Source organism: Tachyglossus aculeatus, chromosome 23, assembly GCF_015852505.1.
Source record: "Tachyglossus aculeatus isolate mTacAcu1 chromosome 23, mTacAcu1.pri, whole genome shotgun sequence".
Taxonomy (NCBI): Eukaryota; Metazoa; Chordata; class Mammalia; order Monotremata; family Tachyglossidae; genus Tachyglossus; species Tachyglossus aculeatus.
In genome coordinates, this window is record NC_052088.1 from 19519250 (window position 1) to 19543955 (window position 24706).

Sequence of the window (24706 nt, forward strand, 5' to 3'; positions counted from 1 at the left end):
AGATTTTTTATGGCATTTGTTAATCACTTACTATGGGCCAGGCATTGTACTAAGCTCTGGGGTAGATACGAGCTAGTCAGCTTGGACTCAATTCATGTCCCACATGAGGCTCATGTAAAATTCCAATTTTACACATGAGGTAACTGAGATACAAAGTGAAATGACTAGCCCAAGGTCATGCAAACAGACAAGTGGCAGAGCCAGAATAGGAGTCCAGGATTTTCCTGACTCCCAAGTCCACCCTCTAGACCGGGCCATGCTGCTTCTCATTTTAAGAGGTCTTTTCACAAAAGAAGGGACTGATCTAGTATCTTGGATTTCAGTGTTGATACTTGTCACATTGACAATAAATACATGACAGCTATCAGCCACCTACAATAAACCTGTGTCAATCTGACGTTAAAGGACTGTAAGTAAAACTATCAGACCTTCTGCCACCTCCATATACTTAACACCCTTTATTCCCAGCAGCTTCAGAGTTGTAGCCTTTCACTGAGTATCTGTCTCACACAACTCTGAATCTTCAGAGAAATCCTGTATGAAGCTTTCAAGATTTAACCAAAGAAAGCAGTCATAAAATTTCAAAATTTTGGAAGGTTCAAAAGACTTCTGAAAGCCCTTAAATGAATTAAACTAAAGCTCTGATGCTCAATAATAATTTAATCAGCCCTTTGCAAAATAACCCCACCCATAATTTTGTCTTGTTTTGTCTTATGCCGTTGAGTTGTTTCCTACTTATTACCAACATCATGGACACATCTCTCCCAGAATGCCCCACTCTCCATCTGCAATCGTTCTGGCAGTGTATCCAAAGAGTTTTCTTGGTAAAAATATGGAAGTGGTTTACCACTGCCGCCTTCTGCAGTAAACTCAAGTCTCCGCCCTCGACTTTCTCCTATGCCGCTGCTGCCCAGCATGGATGAGTTTTGACCTGTAACTAATTGCCTTCCACTCGCTAGCCACTGCCCAAGCTAGGAATGGAATGGGTAGGTCTCTGCTTGACTCTCCCTCTTGTAGCCGAGACTGGGAGAGTCCTGGAAACTCTCCAGGTGTGACCCTGAGAGAAGCACAGTTCTGTACACATCCATAATTCATTTAATGATCACAAACTGAGCTCTTTGTGGCCAGGAAACGTGTTTACCAACTCTATTACAATAGTCCCTATACACACTAAGGGCTGAATAAAGGTCATTGGCTAATTTTTGTCACACACAATGAAACCATAATGATGGAATAAACTACAAAATTAGTGCCTAAGCCAAATAAACAGTAATAATAATAATTACGGCATTTGTTAAATGCTTACTATGTGCAAATCACTGTTCTAAGCACTGGGGGAGATACAAAGTAATCAGGATGACCCAAGTAGGGCTCACAGACTTCATCCCCGTTTGACAGATGAGGGAACTAAGACCCAGAGAAGTTAAGTGACTTGCCCAAAGTCACACAGCTGACACGTGGAAGAAGAGGTATTAAAACCCATGACCTCTGATTCCCAAGCCCAGTCTCTTTCCACTAAGCCATGCCCACGTCCTTCCCCTGGCCTGGAATGCCCTCCCTCTACACATCCCCCAAGCTAGTTCTATTCCTCCCTTCAAAGCCCTACTGAGAGCTCACCTCCTCCAAGAGGCCTTCCCAGACTGAGCCCCCTTTTCCCTCTCCTCCTTCCCATCCCCCCGCCACCTCCTTCCCCTCCCCACATCACTTGCATATATTTGTACAGATTTATTACTCTATTTTACTTGTACATAATTACTCTTCTCTTTGTTTTGTTAATGATGTGCATATGGCTTTAATTCTATTTGTTCTGATGATTTTGACACCTGTCTAGATGTTTTGTTTTGTTGTCTGTCTCCCCCTTCTAGACTGTGAGCCCGTTGTTGGGTAGGGACCGTCTCTATATGTTGTCAACTTGTACTTGCCAAGCGCTTAGTACAGTGCTCTGCACACAGTAAGCACTCAATAAATACGATTGAATGAATGAATGTCCATACATATCATCCTCCATCCTAATAAAATTCTCCTTTGAGCCCACCATCTCTTCAGTTATTGCTACATCTTTTTACTACTCCTTGCCAAAATCCTCAAGGGAGTTGTTTACACCCACTGCCTCTCTTCCAATTCTATTCTTGACCCTTTGCAATATCGCTTACATCCCCTCCACAGAAACTCTCCTCACCAATGGCCACCTTCTCACCTAATCCATAATCCAATGGCCTCAATTCCATCCTAATCCTCCTTGACCTGTCTGATGTTGGACCAACGCCTTCTGGAAACAGTGTCCAACCTTGGTCAATGACACAGACCTCTCCGGGTTCTCTTCCTATTTCTCTGGCCAATCGTTCTCTTTCACAGGCTCCTCCTCTGCCTCCCAACCCTTAACTGGGGGAGTCCCTCCAGGCTCAGTTCAGAGTCCCCATCTACACCCATTCTCTTGGACAACTCATTGACCCCCCCCCTCCCCCAGTTTAAACTACCATCACTAAGAAGATTATTTCCAAATCGACTTCTCCAGCCCCTGTCTCTCCTCCTCTGCAGTTTCACATTTCCTTCTGCCTCCAGGACATCTCCATTTGATAACCCTGCTGACACTTCAAACTAAACAGGCCCAAACAGAACAACTTATCAGCCTACACAAATCCTTTCATCCCTGAGAATTAGGCATTATGGTAGGAAACAACACTATCCTTCCTGTCTCTAAAGGCAATAACCTTGCCATTACCCCTGACTCATCTCTTTCATTCAACCGTTCTCAATTCAATTCTCCTAACAGTTGTAGGAGATCAGTGAAGTAAGGTAGGAGGGAGAGAGTTGATTTGAGTGCTCTAAAGTCGATGGTAAATGCTCCTCATTATGGTGTATTGTCCAAGGCAGTGGAACAACCTCATTTGCTTCCCGTAAAATTCATCCTCTACAGACATCAGTATTGAGAAGATCTTCTGAAATTCTGCACCACCCATGAGCTTAAACTGAAAGGTAAGGCAAAGGAATGGTGCATAGGAATGGTTTCAAGGAATACCAGAACTTCAGCTGTCCAGGAAGTTTCCTAATATATCAGTTGCACTGTGTATCTTTTAATACTGTTGGTGTCATAGGCTTTGGAAGAGTGCTCTCCACAGGCTAAAGAAGGTAAAAGACTACCGTGGTTCAATCATGGGGCAAGAACACTATTTCAGCTGTACCACTCCATGAAGAACAGATTCTCTCTCTCAATAATTAGCACAATTTTACAGTAAAGGCATTTACTAAAGAGTATCAAATTCTATTCCACATTGTCTTATTTTGGTGTTTTGTTTAAATGTGTAGTTTGTTTTTTTTAAATGGTAGCCAGGGAGATCCAAATCTAGGAGAGGCGTCACCTGCTTTGCCAGCATACAGCCTGACAGCTTCCTTTACCTGAACTAGGATGGAAAAATGAAGTCAACCTACAAGACTATGATACAGCATAGTTACAGTTTGGGGGAGTTAAGTGCAGGGCACCTGTTGAACTCCAGTGGCTCAGGGGACTCACTAGATTCCTCCTAGGGATTCGGGGTGAGGACTGGAGGTTAAGAGAAGCAGTGTGGCTTAATGGAAAAAGCACAGGCTTGGGAGTCAGAGGACAGGGTTCTAACCCTGGCTCTGCCACTTATCTGCTGTGTGACCTTGGTCAAGCCACTTAATTTCTCTGGGCCTCAGTTAGTTCATCTGAAAAATGGTGATTAAAACTGCGAGCCCCACATGGACAACCTGCTTACCTTGTATCTACCCCGGTGCTTACGACAGTGCTTGGCACATAGTAAGCACTTAAATATCATTATCATTATTGTTATTATCATACTTGCACCCCCGGAAATTCCAATCTGATTCAGAATGGCTCCTCCTTTGGGTTGTCCTCATGAATGGGATGATCCTATGCCCACTCCACCCTTCCCCTTTGAGGTATTGATGGATTCCGGAGGATCCAGGGTCTATCTCTCCATTTTCCCAAAACCTTTATGCTTAGGAAGTTTTCTCGCCCTCTTAGGCTCTTGAATGGCCAGCCTCAAAGCAGACATTTCTGGTCAGGCTGAAGTTGTAACCCCAGTGGGGTTTACTCAAGTCTCTATCGGGCCCAACCTCCACCTTTGTACCAAATATCCCTGAATAATACCTGAAGCCAATCTGGGCCCGGGGCAAGGTGGAATTGTGGCCAGCCCTTGAATTTTGTTAGGAAGTCAATCTTTAGGCCTCTTTTCAGGTGGCTTTACCCCTTGGCACTCCATTCATGCCTCCTCATTCAGCAAATTATAGGCTATGGCTACAAATCAGAACAGATTTTGCAACATTTTCAAATCGATGAATTCCAATCTAAGACTATAAAAAAAAGCTTTCTTTAAAAGTCCAATGACCATTCTTCCATCTGAAATAGCTTTTACAAGTTTTCATTAGGATAACCTTCAGCCCCCAAACTCTAAAAATGAACTGTATTCCAGCCAAAATGACAATTTATTAGGGAGATACTTTTGAATGAGGTAAGGATTTTCAAATGGTCAATGCCTTTTGACTCTCAAACTTCTGTTCATTTGCTTAAAGGAGCATTATACATAGAAAAAAATGTTCCAGTGTAGAGACTGATTAGAACATTCAATTTTGGAATTTTTGCCAAATATAATTTACTTGTATTCATAATTTCATTCATTCATTCGTATTCATTGAGCGCTTACTGTGTGCAGAGCACTGTACTAAGTGCTTGGGAAGTACAAGTCGGCAACATATAGAGATGGTCCCTACCCAATAACGGACTCACAATCTAGAAGGGGGAGATGGACAACAAAAGAAAGCACATAGACAGCTGTGAAAATCGTCAGAACAAATAGAATTAAAGCTATATGCACATCATTAACAAAATAAATAGAATAGTAAATAGGTACAAGGAAAATAGAGTAATAAATCTGTACAAATACATATACAAGTGCTGTGGGAAGGGGAAGTAGGTAGGGCGGGGGGATGGGGAGGAGGAGAGGAAAAAGGAGGCTCAATCTGGGAAGTCCTATAATAATATTATATAAGTAATCATGTATTTATTTGTAATAATCAGAGCTTATGGTATTTTGGAAGATAGAAATGAACCAAAAAAGTCATCACTACAGAAAATGCCTAGAATGCATCACACTCAAATCAAAACACACACAGATGATTGGGAAATGATAGGCAAAGATTATAGTTTTCAATGCTTTCACTTACCAACCTCCACAACACTTGAACAGTTGGGATCTGTGAAACCTTCAGGACATTCACACAAAAATGTCTCATCGACCAATCCTGGCAAGCAGATGCCACCATTTTCACACGGATTGGAATCACAAATATCACCTGTAGATTGAAGAAAGATTTTTTAGCTTCCCATACCAGCCTTCCCACATCTTATCAAATCAGTCACATTGCTTTTTTACAGATTGATCATCCACTGAACTATGGAAACAGATCATGCCCTCTGGCTTCCTTTGCCCAAGATAAATATCTAATAATAATAATAATAATAATGATGGCATTTATTAAGTGCTTACTATGTGCAGAGCACTATTCTAAGCTCTCGGGAGGTTACAAGGCGATCAGACTGTCCCACAGGGGGCTCACAGTCTTAATCCCCATTTTACAGATGAGGTAACAGGCACAGAGATGTTAAGTGACTTGCCCAAAGTCACACAGTAGACAATTGGCAGAGCTGAGATTTGAACCCATGACCTCTGACTCCAAAGCCCATGCTCTTTCCACTGAGCAACACTGCTTAATAAGCATTCATGATTCATTCCACACTGAGCGTCATGAAGGCCTTCTTTTTAACTACTGTTGATACATTTTATTGATGTGTACTTAATTTGTTAGATACTCGATTAAATGACTTCTGAAAATGGGGGGAGAAATGACGAAGGTGAGGAGCAGTTTTAAACTTGTCTGAATTTTTGCTGAAACAAAATTAAATTTACTCCTGGATCCACATGCTCATAACTTTCAGGACAATTTTATACTATTTGGTAACTGATTTTCTTCAAAACCTTTAGAGATTCATAGGATGTAAAAAAAAAAAATGCCAATCTAGATCAGACCAAACACCCTTAAACCAGTTATTCTGGACAAATGGAAAATGTGGAGAACACTGGATTTCACAGAAGTATGAGTCCATAAACCAGGTCCACAGTCCCCCTTTTTTAGTAATATAGTCAAACCATTATGGGGTGCCAAATATTCTGGGTATAATCTTGTACTAGGATCATTCCTGCCTAGTTGTCATTCATCTGCTTTAGAATAGGACAGCTGGGTATAATTCTAATCAAATAATGCTTTAAAATTCCACATGTCATTCATTGCAGAAACAGGCCAGTTGAGTGAATGCCAATTTGCCTTTGGCAGTGGAAGGGTACAATTATTTTTCCTGGGTGCAAGAAATCACTACCTGCTATATTTAACTTTCTATTTTCCCCTCCCTTCTACACACTCTGAGCTCTGGCTGGCTGTGCTTTCCCATGAGATGAATTCCGTGTTTACTTCCTACCTATTTCTGGACTTTTCTTGTTCTCAGGAGGTGGTTATTTTCAGAGCATGAGATCCAATTCTGCTAACTTGCCTACTGTTTGATTATTACAGGTTTGAGGTGCACAACTTCAAATCTGGGTATATATGTAAGTTTAAAAGGTCTTCGAGAAAGGCAGAGAGAAAAAGCTCATGGGAGGGAGACTTTATTGATTCACTATTTTTAGTAGTGTTATCAGGACTTTAATTTGAGAAAAAAAGATCCCAGATTATTTTTTCCTATGCCAGTTAAAGACACATATACCACCCCATATTCAGGGTTACACCAAGCACATCTCTCCCCCTCTATGGATTCCACAAGTTTTGAGGACTGAATGTACTTTGTATAACTTTAATCAATTAACCAGAGGTAATAAATTCTCTGGGTCTGCCTCCTCACTTGTAAAATGGGGATTCAGTGATTTTTCTTCCTTGTACTTAAATTGTGAGCCCCATGTGGGACAGAGACTGTGTCCAACCCCAGTGCTTAGAACAGTGCTTGACATATCAAATATAGTAATAATGATCATTACTATTATTATTATTCTTGAGTTCTTACTCTGGTACTGGACTAAGCACTTGGAGGAGTGCAGTAGAATAAGTAGAAACAATCCCTACCCTGTACCCTCAATTTCTACAGCACTTTTTTTCTGAGGCTTTTCAAGAACTTTACAATAATTGTGTTATTTGTTAATCACAGTCCCTCTCTCACATGGGGATTACGGTCTAAGTAGGAGGGAAAAGCAAATACCAAATCCGCAATTTACAAATGAGGAACCTGAAGCACAGTAAAATCAATGATATTTATTAAGTGCTTAATATATGCAGAGCACTGAACTAAGTGCTTGAAAATTAAGTAATCTGGACATGGTCAGCGAGCTGTGATTAGAGAGTGTATCACTAGACCACTCTCAGCTGAAGCACTTCCAACCAGCTTCTTTTTAGTAGCACACTATCCCTGTGAGGTAGAGACAGGGCATCAAACATTAGTTCCATTTAACAAACAGTAGAGTTTGGATAGAGTTGAGGCAGAGCTGGAAAGTGATTCTCCATATCATTAATCTCTTAGCTACCTTTTTTTACTTTCCTCTAGGAAAAACACTGCCATACAGGTTCAGGTGCCATGGTTAAAACTCTGAATTTGAAACTACCCTGTAAACAATGCACTCAGTGAAATGAGCAAACACAAAACACACAAGTGAGCAATAACTCTGCTTAAGAAAAGATAAAGTCCATGCAAATTTGCATACTCAAATTAGTAAAACTCCCTGAAATGTTAGCACCCTTATGACTTACTGCCTGTGCAACTGTGCAAAACAAAATAAATGTCACTTTTTAAATCAGCAATATGCTTCTCAATTTACATTTTGTGCCTCTTGAGAGGCCATTTATGTTGAAATATTGAAATCTAATTTATTACATATTCTACTTGGTTTGATGCATAGACTTTGATTTTTAGAAATCCATCTCAAAAACAGGAGCAGACTTAGAATTGTTGGTAGAATCTGTTGCCATGAAAATGTCATAAAACACAACTCTTGATTGATTTATGACCAAATCCTAAATCTTGATTATCAGGAAAAGGAAGAGGAAAATAATCTAGAATTCAAGAGAATTCTATGTTCTATGGTACTCAACATCTTCCAAGTGCCAATTTATTTGCAAATATTTTGACATCTTTTTTTCGAACACATACTGACTAAAGAGTATTAATTTTGCTCACTTTGATAACAAGTCAATAACCCCCAACTCCAGATAACCTCCAAATGTTCCATCTTGTAGTACGAGGCATTTGAATACCAAAGCACTTTCCCAAGCACACTAAGAGCTTGGGAAAGTATAATGAAAAGACCAAATTCCTTGCCCACAAGGAGCTTAATTGTAAATAAGATCTTTTCTTTAAGTATACAGCAACATTTCATCCGTTTCAAAGGAAGGATTTGGCTGTCTCAATGTTTCAGGTTTCCCTACTTGTATCCCAGCTTAGAAATTGTGTTCAAAAAAATATATGCTTGAACATGGACATGTTCATGTATAAATGTGGGACTCTAAGCATATACACATGAGTTGTGAATAAAAAATTTCAAATAGTAACAATTGATTGTATGTATCTGTTGACAAGGCATATGTACATATGCATACATCTGGGAAATGACAGACCAGTCCTACATTTAGCTAGCACCTTCCTTCAGAAGTCATAGAGCACATAAAACATTGAACAGGATCAATCAATTCTGTAAGAATAGCTCCATTTAACAGAGTAGAGCAAAAAGATTGTACATGTCCCTAGACATTTACCTATCTAGGGATAGGTACATATCTCTCTCCAAGGTCACCAATGACCTTGCTGATTCCTTGACAAATCTAATGAACTCTACAGCATGCTAATCCTGCCCAACCCAATGGCTGTCTTTGATGATAATAACAATAATAATGGCATTTGTTAAGTGCTTACTACGTGCCTGTTCTGAGTGCTGGGGAGATACAAGGTAATTGGGTTGTTCCATATGGGGCTCACAGTCTTTAACCCCATTTTACAGAAGAGGTAACTAAGGCACAGAGAAATTAAGTGACTTGCCCAAAGTCATACAGCTGACAAGTGGTGGAGCTGAAATTAGAATGCATGACCTTTGACTCCCAAGCCTGTGGTCTTTCCACTGAGCTACACGTGGACTGCTCCCTGGTCCTGGAAATGCTAGCTAACAGTGATGTTCCTGACAATTCTCCCCTGGTTCTCCTCCCTTCCATGTACACACACTTCTCTGGGGAGCTTATCTACAAAGAGGGAGTAGTTGAAGCTCTGGGAGCTAGTCTCACTAGCCAAACTGCTGTCCTCTGCAATCTCACATTTCTTCCTGCCTCCAGGACATCTCTACGTGGATGTCACACAGACATTTCAAGTTCCATCATGTTCCAGACTAAGCTTCTTATCTTCCCTCCCAACTTCTCTACTTCTTTTGTCTCCTCGCTGACAAAACAACCAATCCCTCAATCCCATAACATTATATTTATCCCCGACTCCTCTTTTTCATTTTCAGTCTGTTTGCAAATCATTTTAAGAATCTGCCTCTCCCTCCAAACAGCCATTTCGCTAATCATAACCAGGTTTGACTTCTGAGTCTGCCTGCACCTTGGCCCCCTGTCTCCAGTCTCTCTTCATTCATTCATTCAATCATATTTATTGAGTGCTTACTGTGTGCAGAGCACTGTACTAAGCGCTTGGGAAGTACAAATTGGCAACATATAGAGACAGTCCCTACCCAACAGCGGGCTCACAGTCTAGAAGGGGGAGACAAACAAAACATATTAACAAAATAAAATAAATACAATAAATACGTACAAATAAAATCGAGTAATACATACATACAAACATATATACATATATACAGGTGCTGTGGGGAGGGGAAGGAGGTAAGGCGGGAGGGATGGGGGTGGGGAGGAGGGGGAGATGAAGGAGGGGGCTCAGTCTGGGAAGGCCTCCTGGAGGAGGTGAACTCTCAGTAAGGCTTTGAAGGGAGGAAGAGAGCTAGCTTGGCAGATGTGGGGAGGGAGGGCATTCTAGGCCCGGGGGATGAAGTGGCCCGGGGGTCGATGGCGGACAGGGGAGAACGAGGTATGGTGAGGAGATTAGCGGCAGAGGAGCGGAGGGTGCGGGCTGGGCTGGAGAAAGAGAGAAGGGAGGTGAGGTAGGAGGGGGCGAGGTGATGGACAGCCTTGAAGCCCAGGGTGAGTCTGTTGCATTGTTTAGTTTCCTAATATGTGCTACTGCACATCTCCACAAGCCTCAAAAAGCTTATTCCTCTCTGCATCAAGCAGACACAACAAACCACGGCCTTTAAGGCACTCCATGAGCATTCTCCATCCCACTTTTCCACTCTCTTTTCCCATTACACTCCAATTCACATTCCGTAGCCAACTGCCTCTTTCTTGTCTTTCCCACCGCTAACTTCTTGCTCATGGTCCCCCTACCAGGAAACCCTTCATTCATTTAATCATTTTTATTGAGTGCTTACTGCATGCAGAGCACTGTACTAAGAGCTTAATTATAATGATGGTGCTTGTTAAGTGCTTACTATGTGCCAGGCACTGTTCTAAGTGCTAGGGTAGATACAAGGTTATCAGCTTGTCCCAAGTGGGGCTCACAGTCAATCCTCATTTTACGGATGAGATACCTTCACAGAGAAGTGAAGTGACTTACCCAAAAGTCACACAGCTGATGAGTGGCAGAGCAAGGATTAAAACCCACGACCTCTGACTCACAAGCCCATGCTCTTTCCACTAAGCAACACTGCTTCTAACATCCAGCACATCACTGCTCTTCTGAATCACATTTCCTCTATGAGGTCATCCACTCTTTGGTTTCAAATTTTCCTACCTTATATCCCCCCAACTGTTATTTCAGCAGTTCCTCTCTTTATACTTTATTTCTTCATCTTATTGACATTTATTTTAATGTCCATCTCTCCTCCTATATTGCAAGCTCTGTGAGAGTAGGGATCACGTACTAATTTCTAAGCCTGGCTCTCCCCTTTGTCTGCTGTGCCCTTGGTCAAGTTACTTAATTTATCTGTGCCTCAGTTACCTCACACTGTAAAATGAGATAAAGACTGAGTCCCACATGGACACAGATTGAGTCCAACCTGATTAGCTTATACCCACTCAAGTGCTTAGTAAAATGCCTGGTATATAGTAGATGTTGAACAGTTGTTATTTAAAAAGAAAAAAAACCACTTAATGCAATGGTTTGCACGCAGTGGGGGTGCAATAAATATTTATTTATTCATTCAATCATATTTATTGACCACTTACTGTGTGCAGAACACTGTACTAAGCACTTGGCATGTACACGTCGGCAACATAAAGAGATGCTTCCTACCCAACAATGGACTCACAGTCTAGAAGGAGGAGACAAATAAAACAAAGCATGTAGACAGTTGTCAAAGTCATCAGAACAAACAGAATTAAAGCTATATGCACATCATTAACCAAGTAGAATAGTAAATAGGTACCAGTAAAATAAATAGAGTAATAAATCTGTACAAATATATACAAATGCTGTGGGGAGGGGAAGGAGGTAGAGCTGTGGGGGATGGGGAGGAGGAGAGTAAAAAGGGGGCTCAGTGTGGGAAGGCCTCCTGGAGGAGGTGAGCTCTCAGTAGGGCTTTGAAATGAAGAAGAGAGCTAGCTTGGGGGATGTCTGGAGGGAGGGCATTCCAGGCCAGGGGTCAATGGCGGGACAGGCGAGAATGAGGCACAGTGAGGAAGTTAGCTGCAGCAGAGGAGTGGAGGGTGCAGGCTGGGCTGTAGAAGGAGAGAAGGGAGATGAGGTAGGAGGGGGCGAGGTGATGGACAGCCTTGAAGCTGAATTACCACCGATTAATGGATTGTACCAGCCCCACAGAGAAGGAGCCACTTTGCGGAAGCAGACGATGGAATCTCCCTTAGATATAGTTACCCACAAGGCCAGACAGGCCCACCAGGATATGAGCCAAATCTTAATGGACTAGTGCTTGCACCGGCCAATCTGGGACCCATTTGGGACTGCAGTGGCACAAGCATTCATTCTTTCAATCTGATTTATTGAGTGCTTACAGTGTGCAGAGCACTGTACTAAGTGCTGGGGAAAACACAACAATAAATAGTGATATTCCCTTCCCACAATGAGCTTACAGTCTAAAGGCGGAGAGACAGACATCAATATAAATAAGTAAAATGACAGATACGTACATAAGTGCTCTGGGGGTGGGAGCGGGGAAGAGCGCAGGGAGCAAGTCAGGGAAAATCAGAAGGGAGTGGGAGATGAGATAGAGTGGGGCTTAGTCTGGGCAGGCCTCTTGGAGGAGATGTGCCTTCAATAAGGCTTTGAAGTGGTGGAAAGTAATGTTGGATTTGGAAAGGGAGAGCGTTCCAGACCAGAAGCAGGATGTGGGCTAGGGGTTGGTGGCAAGACAGGCAAGATTGAGCCACAGTGAGGTTAGCACAAGAGGAGCTGTACAGGCTGGATTTTAGATGGAGAGACGGGAGGTGATGAAGGAGGAAAGGTGATAGAGTGCTTTAAAGCCAAAGGTAAGGACTTTAGGTGCCCTCTGGAATGTAAACTCCTTGTGGGCCAGGAACAGGTCTACCAACTCTGTATCAACTCTCCCAAACTCTTAATACAGTTATCTGTTCTCAGTAAGCGCTCAATAAATCACTGATTGACTGACTGATTCAGGTGTAGCCAAAGTGCAGCCAGTAGAAGTCAGAGCATTTTTTTTGTTTTAATGGTATCTGTTAAGCACTTATTAATGCCAGACACTGTACTAAGCACTAGGATAGATCCCAAATAAAAATGTTGTACACAGTACCTGACCCACATTGGGCTTACAGATGAGGTACCTAATGCACAGAGAAGTGAGTGACTTGCCAAAGGTTACACAGCAGACAGGTAATGGAGCCAGGATTAGAACCCAGGCCTTCTGAATCCAGGCCCATGCTCTTTCCACTAGGCCATGCTGCTTCCACTCCTACAGTCCCCAGGCCAGAGAGTGGCCTTCTCCCTTGCCATGAAGACGCATCCTCGCTATTCTTGCCTAACATAAGGAAGAGGCCTCAGATGTTGTGACACTGGAATCTCACTCCATATCCTTGGAATTAGAAATCTCAGGTGTTAAATTAGCAATGATGAAATGAGACTCACAGACTCATCCCAAGAAACCAACTGAGTTATAGTCACACCTATAAGATACATTTATAGTAAAGGGTTTGAATGTCTCGAGAACAAAATGCAGGGAATGTGTCTGTTTATTGCTATATTGTACTCTCCCAAGCACTTAGGACAGTGCTCTGCACACAGTAAGCACTCAATACATAATTGAATGATTGCTGATTCATTGCTGCAGTTTAATCTTACATATTTAATACACCCAAATGCTTTTGGGTAGTAAACATCATTTTTGCTAGATCAGCTCTAGGAAAATACCAACCAAAATGTGATTATTCCAAAATTCAAACAAGGCGACAGCTTTTGAAACAGTAAGCTTTCATAGTCTATACTCTAGAGTGATCCAAAACCACAAATCACAATGTGAGGTTCTCACAAAGTACTGCATTCTTTGGTTGACAGCAAAGGACAAGCTGAAAGACAGAATTCAGCTGCTATACATAAATAATGCAACACATCATCATGGTAACAGTTAGCCCATCAATTCCTGTCAAGAATACAAACTCACATTGACTTTATAAAAACAATCAGGTGATACATAAGCTGAATTAAATGCAATGAATAGGAAATAGCTACATCAAAGCTCTTTTATATAAACAATATAACAATAATCACTAATTTTAGTATTTTACATATGAGATAAGGAAATCACAGATGAGGACTGAACCCCTGGGAGATTTGTTAGATAACAGCAATAATAATTATGGTGTTTGTTAAGCGCTTATTACGTGCCAGGCACAGAATTAAGCCCTGGGGTGGATACAAGCAAATCGGGTTGGACATAGTCCCTGTCTCACACAGGGCTCACCATCTCAATCCCTATTTTACAGATGAGGAAACTGAAGCTCAGAGAAGTGACTTGCCCAAGGTCACACAGCAGACAAGTGGCAGAGCTGGGATCAGATAGTTGCCCCAAACCTGACCTGAAAGCAAGTGGATACTGGAATTAAGACAAACTATTAAATAGTAGCAAAATAATTACCTAGATTGTGAGTCCCATGTGGGACAGGGACTGTCTCCAACCTGATAAACCTGTATCTAGCCCAGCACTTAAAACAGTGCTTGACACATAAGGAATACCATAAAAAAACTATGTTCTCTCCTTAGTTCTTGGAGCATTTGTGTGCACAGATTTTGGACTAACTACTCTGATACTCCTCAGAGAGGAGAGAGAAGGGTGAGGGGGTGGAAAGGAGAGATTTCCCTCTAGTGTCACTCCTGCCTTAGCTCCTTATTGACCTCCCTGCCTCCTGTCTCTCCACACTCCCTTCCATACTTCGCTCTGCTTCCCGGATCGCTTTTCTAAAAAAAAAATTCAGTCCATGTTTCACCACTCCTCAAGAATCTCCAGTATTTGCTCATCCACCTTTGCGTCACACAGAAACTCTTCACTATTGGCTCTATATAATTCATAGCACCTTGCCCCTCCAAACCTACTTGCTGATTTCATTCTACAACCCAGCACACCACACTCCTCTAATAGTGACCTAGACACTTTACCTTGATCTCATCCATCTCACTACCGACACCCCATCCCCATCCTGCCTCTGGCCTGGAACTCCTTCCCCTCTTTATATCTGACAGATCACCACTCTCTCCACCTTCGAAGCCTTATTATAAATCATATTTCCTTAGAGGCCTTCCTTTCCCCATTACCCCTACTCCCTGTCCCTTCTGCTTCATAATAATAATGAAGGCATTGGTTCATTCATTCAGTCGTATTTATTTAGCACTTACTGTGTGCAGAGCACTGTACTAAGTGCTTGGGAAGTACAAGTTGGCAACATAATTTGCAATTGCATAATTGCAACTTAATAAGCATTTGTTAAGTGCTAACTATGTGCAAAGCACTGTTCTAAGCACTGAATCCTTGTACTTGGATTTGTACCCTTTATTTACCCCACCTTCAGCCTCACAACACCTACGTACAGATCCATAATTTATTTTAATGTCTGTCTTCCCTTCTAGATAATACTACTAATAATAATTTTGGTATTTGTTAAGCACTTACTATGTGCAAATCACTGTTCTAAGTGCTGGGGAGGATACAAAGTGATCAGATTGTCCCATGTGGGACTCATAATCTTAATCCCCATTTTACAGATGAGGTAACTGAGGCACAGAGAAGTTAAGTGACTTGCCCAAAGTCACGCAGCTGACAAGCGGCGGAGCTGGGATTTGAACCCATGACCTCTGACTCCCAAGCCCACGCTCTTTCCACTGAGCCATGCTGCTTCTCCTTGTGGGCAGGGACCTTGTCTATCAAATATCTTTAATTGTATTCTCCCAAGTGCTTAGTACTTAGCTCTGCACACCATAAGTGCTCAGTAAATACAATTGCTTGATTGATTGATTCTTCTATCTCCAGGTGGGATATGATAATGAAGATTGTTTCTGTTGGTACCCCAGCTAGGGCTGTGCTGACATCTCCCTGAATTCTGTAGCCTTGAATCTCAGTGGTCCTTAGATATTGGAAATGGCAGTGGAGGGACCACATTGGGGACGATTCTGAAACAGAACTGAGCCCCTGAATCTAAAGGGACAATTGAGGATTGAAATGGTGGAGAGAGAGAGATAAATCATTTATGTGCTTAACACTCATTTTCCCAATTGCAAAGCAGTTGGATACTGATCAACATATCCTCAAGTAAGCATTTTTTTGTTCACATATCTGGCTTTCTATTTGATTCATTCAATCATATTTATGGAGTGTGCACAGCACTGTACACCAAGTGCTTGGGAGAGTACAATACAATAGACACATTCCATGCCCTCAGCGAGCTTCAAGTAAGGGGTCCGGGGGAGAGACATTCATATAAAAAAACAAAAACAGATAGGTACGTAAGTGCTGTGGGGAAAAGAAATGACAGATATATACATAAGTGCTGTGGGGCTGGGAGGGGGGGAAGAACAGAGGGAGCAAGTCAAGGTGATGAAGAAGGAAGTAGGAGAAAAGAAAAGAAGGGCTTTGCCAAGGGAAGGCTTGCCATAACCAGTTAGAGCTTTGTTTTCCAACTTAGGCCATTCTGTGCCTCACTCCCTGCTTTGTCAGACTGTCTGATGGGATCTCCTGTCGGGAGCAACTCATGAACACTGGAGCTGGACCTTTGTCCAGTAACATTGCTTTTACGATTCTGCTGGGACACACAGTGTGAAGACACACTCCTTCACAACTGGACTGGCTTCTTTTATCTCTACTGCGCTCTCTCAAATGCTTAATGCAGCACTAGAGTTAGTCGGCCCTCGCAAATATTTAGGCTTCTGAGGAATTAATCTTTCATTTAGGAGGAAATCCTGTTGGGTCAATCTTCACAACATCGCTAAAATCCACCCTTTCCTCTCCATCCAAACTGCTAACATATAATCCAAGCACTTATCCTATCCTGCCTTGATCACTGCATCAGCCTTCTCGCTGATCTCCCTGCCTCCTGTCTCTCCCCACTCCAGTCCATACTTCACTCTGCTGCTTGGATTGTTTTTCTACAAAAAACATTCAATCCATGTTTCTCGACTCCTCAAGGAACTCCAGTGGTTGCCCATCCACCTCTGCCTCCAACAGAAATTCCTTACCATTGGCTTTAAAACAGTCAATTACCTTGCCCACCACTACTTTTCTTCTCTGATTTCCTATTACAGCCCAACTCACGCTCTTGGCTCCTCTAATGCCAACCTACTCAGTGTATCTCAATCTCATCTATCTCACCAACAACCTCTTGTCCACATAATGCCTTGGTCCTGGAACACCCTCCCTTCTCATATCTGGCAGATAATTACTCTCCCCACCTTCAAAGCCTTATTTAAAGCATATCTCCTCCAAGAGGCCTTCCCTGACTAAACCCTCATTTCCTCTTCTCCCACTCCCTTTTGTATCATCCTTGCTCTTGGATATGCACCCTAATTCTCCCCTACCTCAGCCCCACAGTACTTATGTACATATCTGTAATTTACTTATTCATATTAATGTCTGTCTCCCTATCTTGACTCTAAGCTCATTGTGGACTGGGAACATATCTACTAACTGTTATACTATACTCTCCCAAGGGCTTAGTAATAATAATAATAATGGCATTTATTAAGTGCTTAATATGTGCAAAGCACTGTTCTAAGCACTGGGGAGGTTACAAGGTGATCAGGTTGTCCCACGGGGGGCTCACAGTCTTAATCCCCATTTTTACAGATGAAGGAACTGAGGTACAGAGAAATCAAGTGATTTGCCCAAAGTCACACAGCTGATAATCGGCAGAGCCGGGATTTGAACCCATGACCTCTGACTCGAAAGCCCGTGCTCCTTTCCTCTGAGCCACACTGCTTCTCTAGTACAGTGCGCTGCACACAGCAAGCACTAAATAAATATGATTGATTGAAATCAGCATTACTAACCCTACCAGAAAGGGAAGACGATAAAATTATATTATGTAATGATAATAATTGTGATATTTGTTAAGCACTTATGATATGCCAGGCACTGTGGTAGATACAGTATAATCAGTTTGGTCACAGCCCTTATCCCAAATATAGCCACAGTCTAAGAGGGAGGGAAAAGAGGCATTTATCTCCATTTTGCAATTGAGGAAATGGAAGCACAGAGAAGTTAAGTGACTTGCACAAGGTCACTCAACAGGCAAATGGGGAAACAAGGACTAGAAGTCACATCCTCTGACTCCCAAGACCATGCTCTTTCCATGAAGCTATGCTGCTTCTCTGGGACATGGAGGAATGGAATAGAGAGCCGCGGTTGCCCCCCTAGGGTAGCCCTTTGAGTAGGGGATTCATTGCCAATTTATCAATCAGGAATATAATAGGCAGGACAAAATGTCTGGTCTAGCTGCCCACAGAAATACACATGCTAGGAAGTGGCTTATGATTGTTAAATACACAAAATGGTTGTAAGGAGTAATACCCATTTGGAAATAAGAGAGTCATCAAGGAAGGAAGAATGATCAAAACAAAAGGAGAGAAACTAGGAATGTCAGTGTAACCATGGCTACCTCATTAATTTCAGTCTGGAGTTGTCATAGTCCAGAGATAGATGCTATAGTAGCATGAATTGAAAAATGCTGCCTTTCCCTAAGCACTTCACTGAAGTGACAGCAATTCACTGCAACTTGGAGATAGCAACAAGCTTCTACAGTCCCCCTGGGTTGTTTTTAGAAATCAATTAGTAACGTCTAATGATGTCATCCACAGAATCCTCTTAAGGGACACTGCAATATCAACTGGCTTAACAACACCTACCATGGGCAGAGCACAGGGATGAATGACATAATCTTGTGAAACCTGGAGACATCCTCCTTTTTCCTAAAGCTGTAATAGTATTTATTTAGCGTTAATGTGAGCAAATGACTATTCTACATGCCAGGAAGGAATGCCCAGATAAGAATTGGATCCAGACCCTGGCCCTCAAATGACAAACAATGTATGAGTAATGGCGGGGAGAGGACTAGCAACTGGCCGAGAAGGAGAGTGAAAACAATAAAAACACACTTTCTAACATAACAGGAGACATGGGCAAATACACCAAAGAAGGAGTGTAGCCTAATGGATAAAGAAGCAGCATGGCATAGTGGATAGAGCACAGTCTGGGAAGTCAGAAGGTAATGGGGTCTAATCCCAGTTCCTGCCACTTTGCTGTGTGACCTTGGCCAAGTCACTTAACTTCTGTCCCTCAGTTACCTCCTCTGTAAAATGGGGATTAAGACTGTGAGCTCCATGTGGGACAGGGACTGTGTCCAACCTGATTACCTTATATCTACTCCAGTGCTTAGACACTGCTGGACACATAATTCATTCATTCAATCATATTTATTGAGTGCTTACTGCGGGCAGAGCACTGTACTAAGCGCTTGGGAAATACAAGTCGGCAGCACATGGAGATGGTCCCTACCCAACAATGGGCTCACAGTCTAGAAGGGGGAGATACGCAACAAAACATGTAGACAGGTGCCAAAATCATCAGAACAAATAGAATTAAAGCTATATGCACATCATTAACAAAAATAGAATAGTAAATATGTACAAGTAAATTAAATAGAGTAATAAATCCGTATACATACATATATACACACACACAAGTGCTGTGGGGAGCGGAAGGAGGTAGGGCCGGGGGGATGGGGAGGAGGATTGCTTAACAATAGCATAATTATTAACATAAGCTTAACTTAGGTTAACATAATAAGCACTTAACAAATATTGTTATTCCCTGGGCCTCAGTTACCCTTCTCTGTAGAGTGAGGATTCAATCCTACTCCCTCCTATTTATTTGTACATGCTGCTACTACTACTACAAACTACTTTGATTTTCCCCTTTCTGTCTTCTATTTCACAATCATCAGGTCAAATATCCAGGACAGATTAAATCATGAAAACAAGAATGGGAGAGACTGGGTTATCAAATGTGCACATGGCTCTTTGGAACTACCTAAACTGATTATGGGGGAAGGTGTTGTGGGGGCAGGGGGTGTCTCTCTTCCCACAAACTAGAGTGGCTATTTAAGGTTGCTGTTCTTGTTTTATACCAAACTCTTGGTATTCCATCTATCCTCTGCCTGGTTTAGAGACACCTGTTGCCTTTATGGCCAGTATTCTTAATAATGATTTTATTATTATTATTATTATGGTATTTAAGTGCTTACTATGTGCCAAGCTCCGTTCTGTATGATTGAGAGCAGTGCTCAAAATTCAGAAGGTTCTCAATAAATATCCCTGACTAGGCCATGATCTAGATTATAATGATTATGGTATGTATTAAGCACTTACTATGTGCAAAGCATTGTTCCAAGTGCTGAAAGATACTTTACAAGTCACTCCTCCCAAGCTAAACTACTCATTGTGCCTCAGTCTTATCTCTCCTACCTCCAGACCTCCCCTGGTCTGGAATTCCTTTCTGCTTAAATTACTTTAATGTCAGTTAAATTATTTTAATGTCTCTGCTAGATTATAAGATCCTTAAGGGCAGTGATCATTTGTGACAACTCTACTGTACTCCCAAGCACTTACTACAGTGTTCTGAACACAGTAGGAATTCAATAAATACTATTTGACAAATAAAGAGAAATCGGTATAAGTATAGAAATAATCCAGGTATGTGGGGAGTAATAGTAGTAGTAGTAATAGTATCTAAGTGCTTACTGTGTGCAAAGCACTCTAAGCCATAGGAGAGAAAATAGGGGTGGGACTTGAATATGATCCCTGTTCCTTGTGCGGTCACACTGGCATCTACCCTCTCACCCCTCCCCAATGCTCAAATGTGGATGGCTTTAAAGGAATGATGTCTCTACTGGTTGTCTTTTGGTGAACTCACTAATGAAAAGGAAGCTGGACTGTAGACTGGAGACTTTTGACTGTAAGCTCCTTGTGATCAGGGAATGTGTCTATCCGTTGTGCGGTATTGGCCTTTCCCATGCACTCAGTACAGTGCTCTGCAATCAATCCTATTTATTGAGTGCTTCCTGTGTGCAGAGCACTGCATGAAGTGTTTGGGTACAATAACAGAGTTGGTAGATATGGTCCCTGTTGACAGTAAGGGTACAATTAATGCCATTGATTAATTGATTTTAATACCTTAATTGACCGATTGATCAATCAGCTCAAGTGAGTTCCAAAATGGGGAGGGGAATGTTGCTGGAAAACTCTTCTCTGGCCTGCAGATGTTCACTGGACAGAAAATAGCAGTCTGCTTTAGCTTCAGAAGAAATCTCTACCAGTAAATTTCACTGGCAATTCATCTGGGTAGTGTTACCAGCTCTGACCCCGCGTAAGGGGAACCTGATAAATGCCAACTGCAGCGAGTGAAAGAGAAACACTGCGGGAAGAAAGAACATCCTCAATAGCCATACTTCCTTTGATGTCTCTTTTCAGTACAAAGGATTCCATGGGGAAAGCAATCTAATGTGCCTCTCTCAGCATGAAACATTACATCCTCTCTTTTGGAAAGGCCATTTTTATTTCCAGTCTATAAGGTGACTTCCTCTATTAGATATTAACTTTGTCCAGCCCCAAAACAAGTTATATTTGTAGCAACAGCATGGTACGGCTACTTATGAGAAGTATAAGGATGGTTAGTTTGTCACCGCAGACACTTTTAAAGTGCCTGCTTCTCAACAAATACCCTGGGCACATCCCATTAAATGAGTTGAAGCAACAATTTTCCTATATCAGGACAAACTCATTTGACAGGTTCTGTCTGTTGCTAGAATTCTCTAATATAATAATAATGATAAATACCACAGTTATAATTATGGTTAAGTGCTTACTACTTGCGAAACACTGTACTAAGCACTGGGGTACAAGCTAATAGGGTTGGACAAAGTCCCTCTCCCTCATGGGGAGCACAGTCTTAATTTACAGATGAGGTAACAGGCACAGAGAAGTGAAGTGGCTTGCCCAAGATCCCATAGCAGTCAAGTGGTGGAGCCAGGATTAGAACCCATGCCTTTCTGACTCCCAGGAAGTCTATCCACTAGGTCATGTTGCTTTACTAATATGCATTTTGAGTCTCTCACGATCAACCTCTTTTGCATGCCCACCCTTCTTGTCTGTAAAGCTACCATTCTCCCCATCTTCAAAACCATATCTCCTTCAAGAGGCCTTCCCTGATGAAATATTTTAAGTCTCATAATCCCCTTTCAGGACTTCCAGGCACTATGGTACTCATTCTGGTATCACTGATGCTAAATTCTGTAGTGTTACTATCTGCAGTCAGTTTTAATGTCTGAATTCCCCTCCACAGACTATAAACTCCTTGGGAGTAGTAAATGTATCTACTATCTCTAACAGACTCTCCCAAATGCTCAGTACACTGCTTGAGGCACAGTAAGCACAGAATAATAATAGTATTTGCTAAATTCTTGGACAGCCAAATGACTCGACAGATTAGCATATTTTGGACACAATCAGGATGACTGATTCACTGGAGAAGACACTAATGCTAGGAAAAGTCCAGGGTAAACATGAAAGAAGCAGACCGGCAGCTAGGTGGATAGAGGCCATAAAAATAATAACGGAAGAACCATTAGAAAGGTTGCAGATTATGGCAGAGGTCAGGATGTTCTGGAGAAAATACATCCAAGGAGTCACTATGAATTGGAAACGACTCAATGACACCTAATAAAAATAAAATTCTTCCTACGGGTACAGGAGTGTACTAAGTATTGGGGTAAATACAAAATTTGATCTTTCATTCATTCAGTCATTTATTGAGCACTTGCTGTGTGCAGAACACTGTACTAAGCACTTGGGGGAGTAAAATATAACAATAAATGGACATTTCCTGACCACAGTGAACTTAAATGTGATAGACTGGGGGCTGATTGGGCATTGAGTGCATTTGGACCAGAACTAATCATCATTCATTTGATTCTATATACCAAGTGGACTTGGTCTGACTGAAGGCCCACTCCGGTCTGAACGCAGCAAAGCAATCATGGATACAAGTCTTTAGCAACCTTTTTCTTTGACTGTGGAACAATTCCATAACTGATTGGTGCATTTTGTGTCGCAAAACGTTAATCAGGAAAAATCTTTCAAGATGATATGCTAAACAAATGTATCTTTAATGGTTATTGATCATGTCATAGTTTAAGTCTCTGTATGTTGCCAACTTGTACTTCAAGTGCTTAGTACAGTGCTCTGCACACAGTAAGCGCTCAATAAATATGATTGAAAGAAAAAAAAAAAGATCTTCCCAAACAGGAGATGGTGTTGGGGAAGAGGGACGCGGGCCTTTCTGTCAAGTGCTGTAGGAGGCCAGGATTCATGCATGGGGAATGGACTGGCCAGCAGGGACAGATACGTGCTGTGTCCTCAAAACCAAAGCGTTCGCGGGTCAGGGTGGGATGCTTACACAGTTTCCACTGACGGATCAGGGGTCATACAGGAGGCTATGAGGTTGAAGAGGGACAAATGCAAGGTTTCCATCACAAGCAGTGGCTGGAGTGAGGAATGCAGGAAAGTACCAGCAGCTCCTCACAAGATTCAAGAAGCCTGGTGGTGTTCCTTTTTATTCAAATAACTGACAAAAAAAAAAAAAATCCTCCAACGCTCCTTGCCTGATACTACAAAGCAGTGCCTGGGCCCAGGAGCTGCTCCCTCAACTGCCTCGAGGAGGACTGTCAGGGTTGCATTCATCACTGCTGTCGGTTTTAGGTTGCCTCTAAAATTCTATTCGTATTGATGCCTGTTTACCTGTTTTGATGTCCGTCTAACCACTTCTAGACTGTAAACCCTTTGTAGGCAGGGATTATCTCTCTTTATTGCTGAACTGTACTTTCCAAGTGCTTAGTACAGTACTCTGCACACAGTAAATGCAATTGAATGAATGAATGAATGACTGGTGGGGTTTGGGGAGCAAGCAGGAGTGGCACCATGTTAGGTCATAGTTCAATTCCTTCACCTTGGGATTGGGAGAATGGAGAGAACTCCCAAATTCCTAAACCAAACACTTCTTCTGGAAACCACACCCACATTAAAAACCCTACAGGACATCCACTCCAGAGTAGGCTGATCTACAGTGGAATCCCTCACTTGTCAGTGTCCCAGATCTAAGGGTCATGATTCTGGTGAAAGTGTGGGTGGTGCAGGAAGCAAACACCAGGTTGCTGAATCCCTGCAAAGATGGTCTTACTACTGCTTCTTTAACCAGCCAGTCAGCTACACCTCAGCATCCAATGATTCTCCATCATGCTCTGGAACAAAGAGTATAACCTTCAAGCCTTCCAGCTGCCTGGCCCATCCCACCCATCCCCTAACCCACATGGGGCTCACAGCCTCGATCCCCATTTCACAGATGAGGTAACAAGCAAAGAGAAGAGAAGGCCCAAGGTCACACAACACACAAGTGGCAGAGCTGAGATTAGAACTCATGACCTTCTATCTTCCAGGCCCATGCTCTTTCCATTATCCCATGCTGCTTCTCCATTGTAATGCCAGTGGCTGGCACAGTAATAATAATAATAATAATAATTTTGGTATTTGGTAAGCGCTTACTGTGTGCCAAGCACTGTTCTAAGTGCTGGGGGAGATACAAGGTAATCAGGTTGTCCCACATGGGGCTCACAGTCTTAATCCCCATTTTCCAGATGAGGTAACAGGCCCAGAGAAGTTAAGTGACTTGCCCAAAGTCACACAGCTGAGAAGTGGCAGAGCTGGGATTAGAACCTATGACCTCTGACTCCCAAGCCCACGCTCTTTCCACTGAGCCACACTGCTTCTCTAGTAGCATTCACATTCACCTCTGCCATCACTCTGACCTTGATGCACGAAGTGCAATGAGCAGGTAGATTGGCAAGAATGCAGTGCATTGTTCAGAGCCTAGAAAGGATCCTTCTTTTCACTCAGGATCCATTTCTCACTGGAAAAGCAACTGCGATATAGAGCCAATGCTCTGACATAACACCAATATCCAGGGGGCAAGTTGCCTTTGGAACAAACCACTGGGGTCTTCGGTGCCCCTGCTAACCAGCTCTTTTTCAGAAT

The 24706-nt window shown here is 42.3% G+C and overlaps 1 protein-coding gene and 1 non-coding gene across 2 annotated transcripts in view; both read right to left on the reverse strand.

Annotated features, from left to right (window-relative positions):
- EDIL3 (EGF like repeats and discoidin domains 3) overlaps window positions 1-24706 on the reverse strand; it is a 319182-nt gene that overhangs the window by 218694 nt on the left and 75782 nt on the right. Inside the window, exon 3 of the mRNA XM_038765904.1 lies at window positions 5206-5334. Coding sequence (XP_038621832.1) covers window positions 5206-5334 — 129 coding nt within the window. The remainder of the gene's footprint in view (window positions 1-5205; window positions 5335-24706) is intronic.
- LOC119944866 lies at window positions 930-1067 on the reverse strand. Its single transcript, XR_005456011.1, has one exon. It is a non-coding gene; the product is annotated as a small nucleolar RNA SNORA7 (small nucleolar RNA).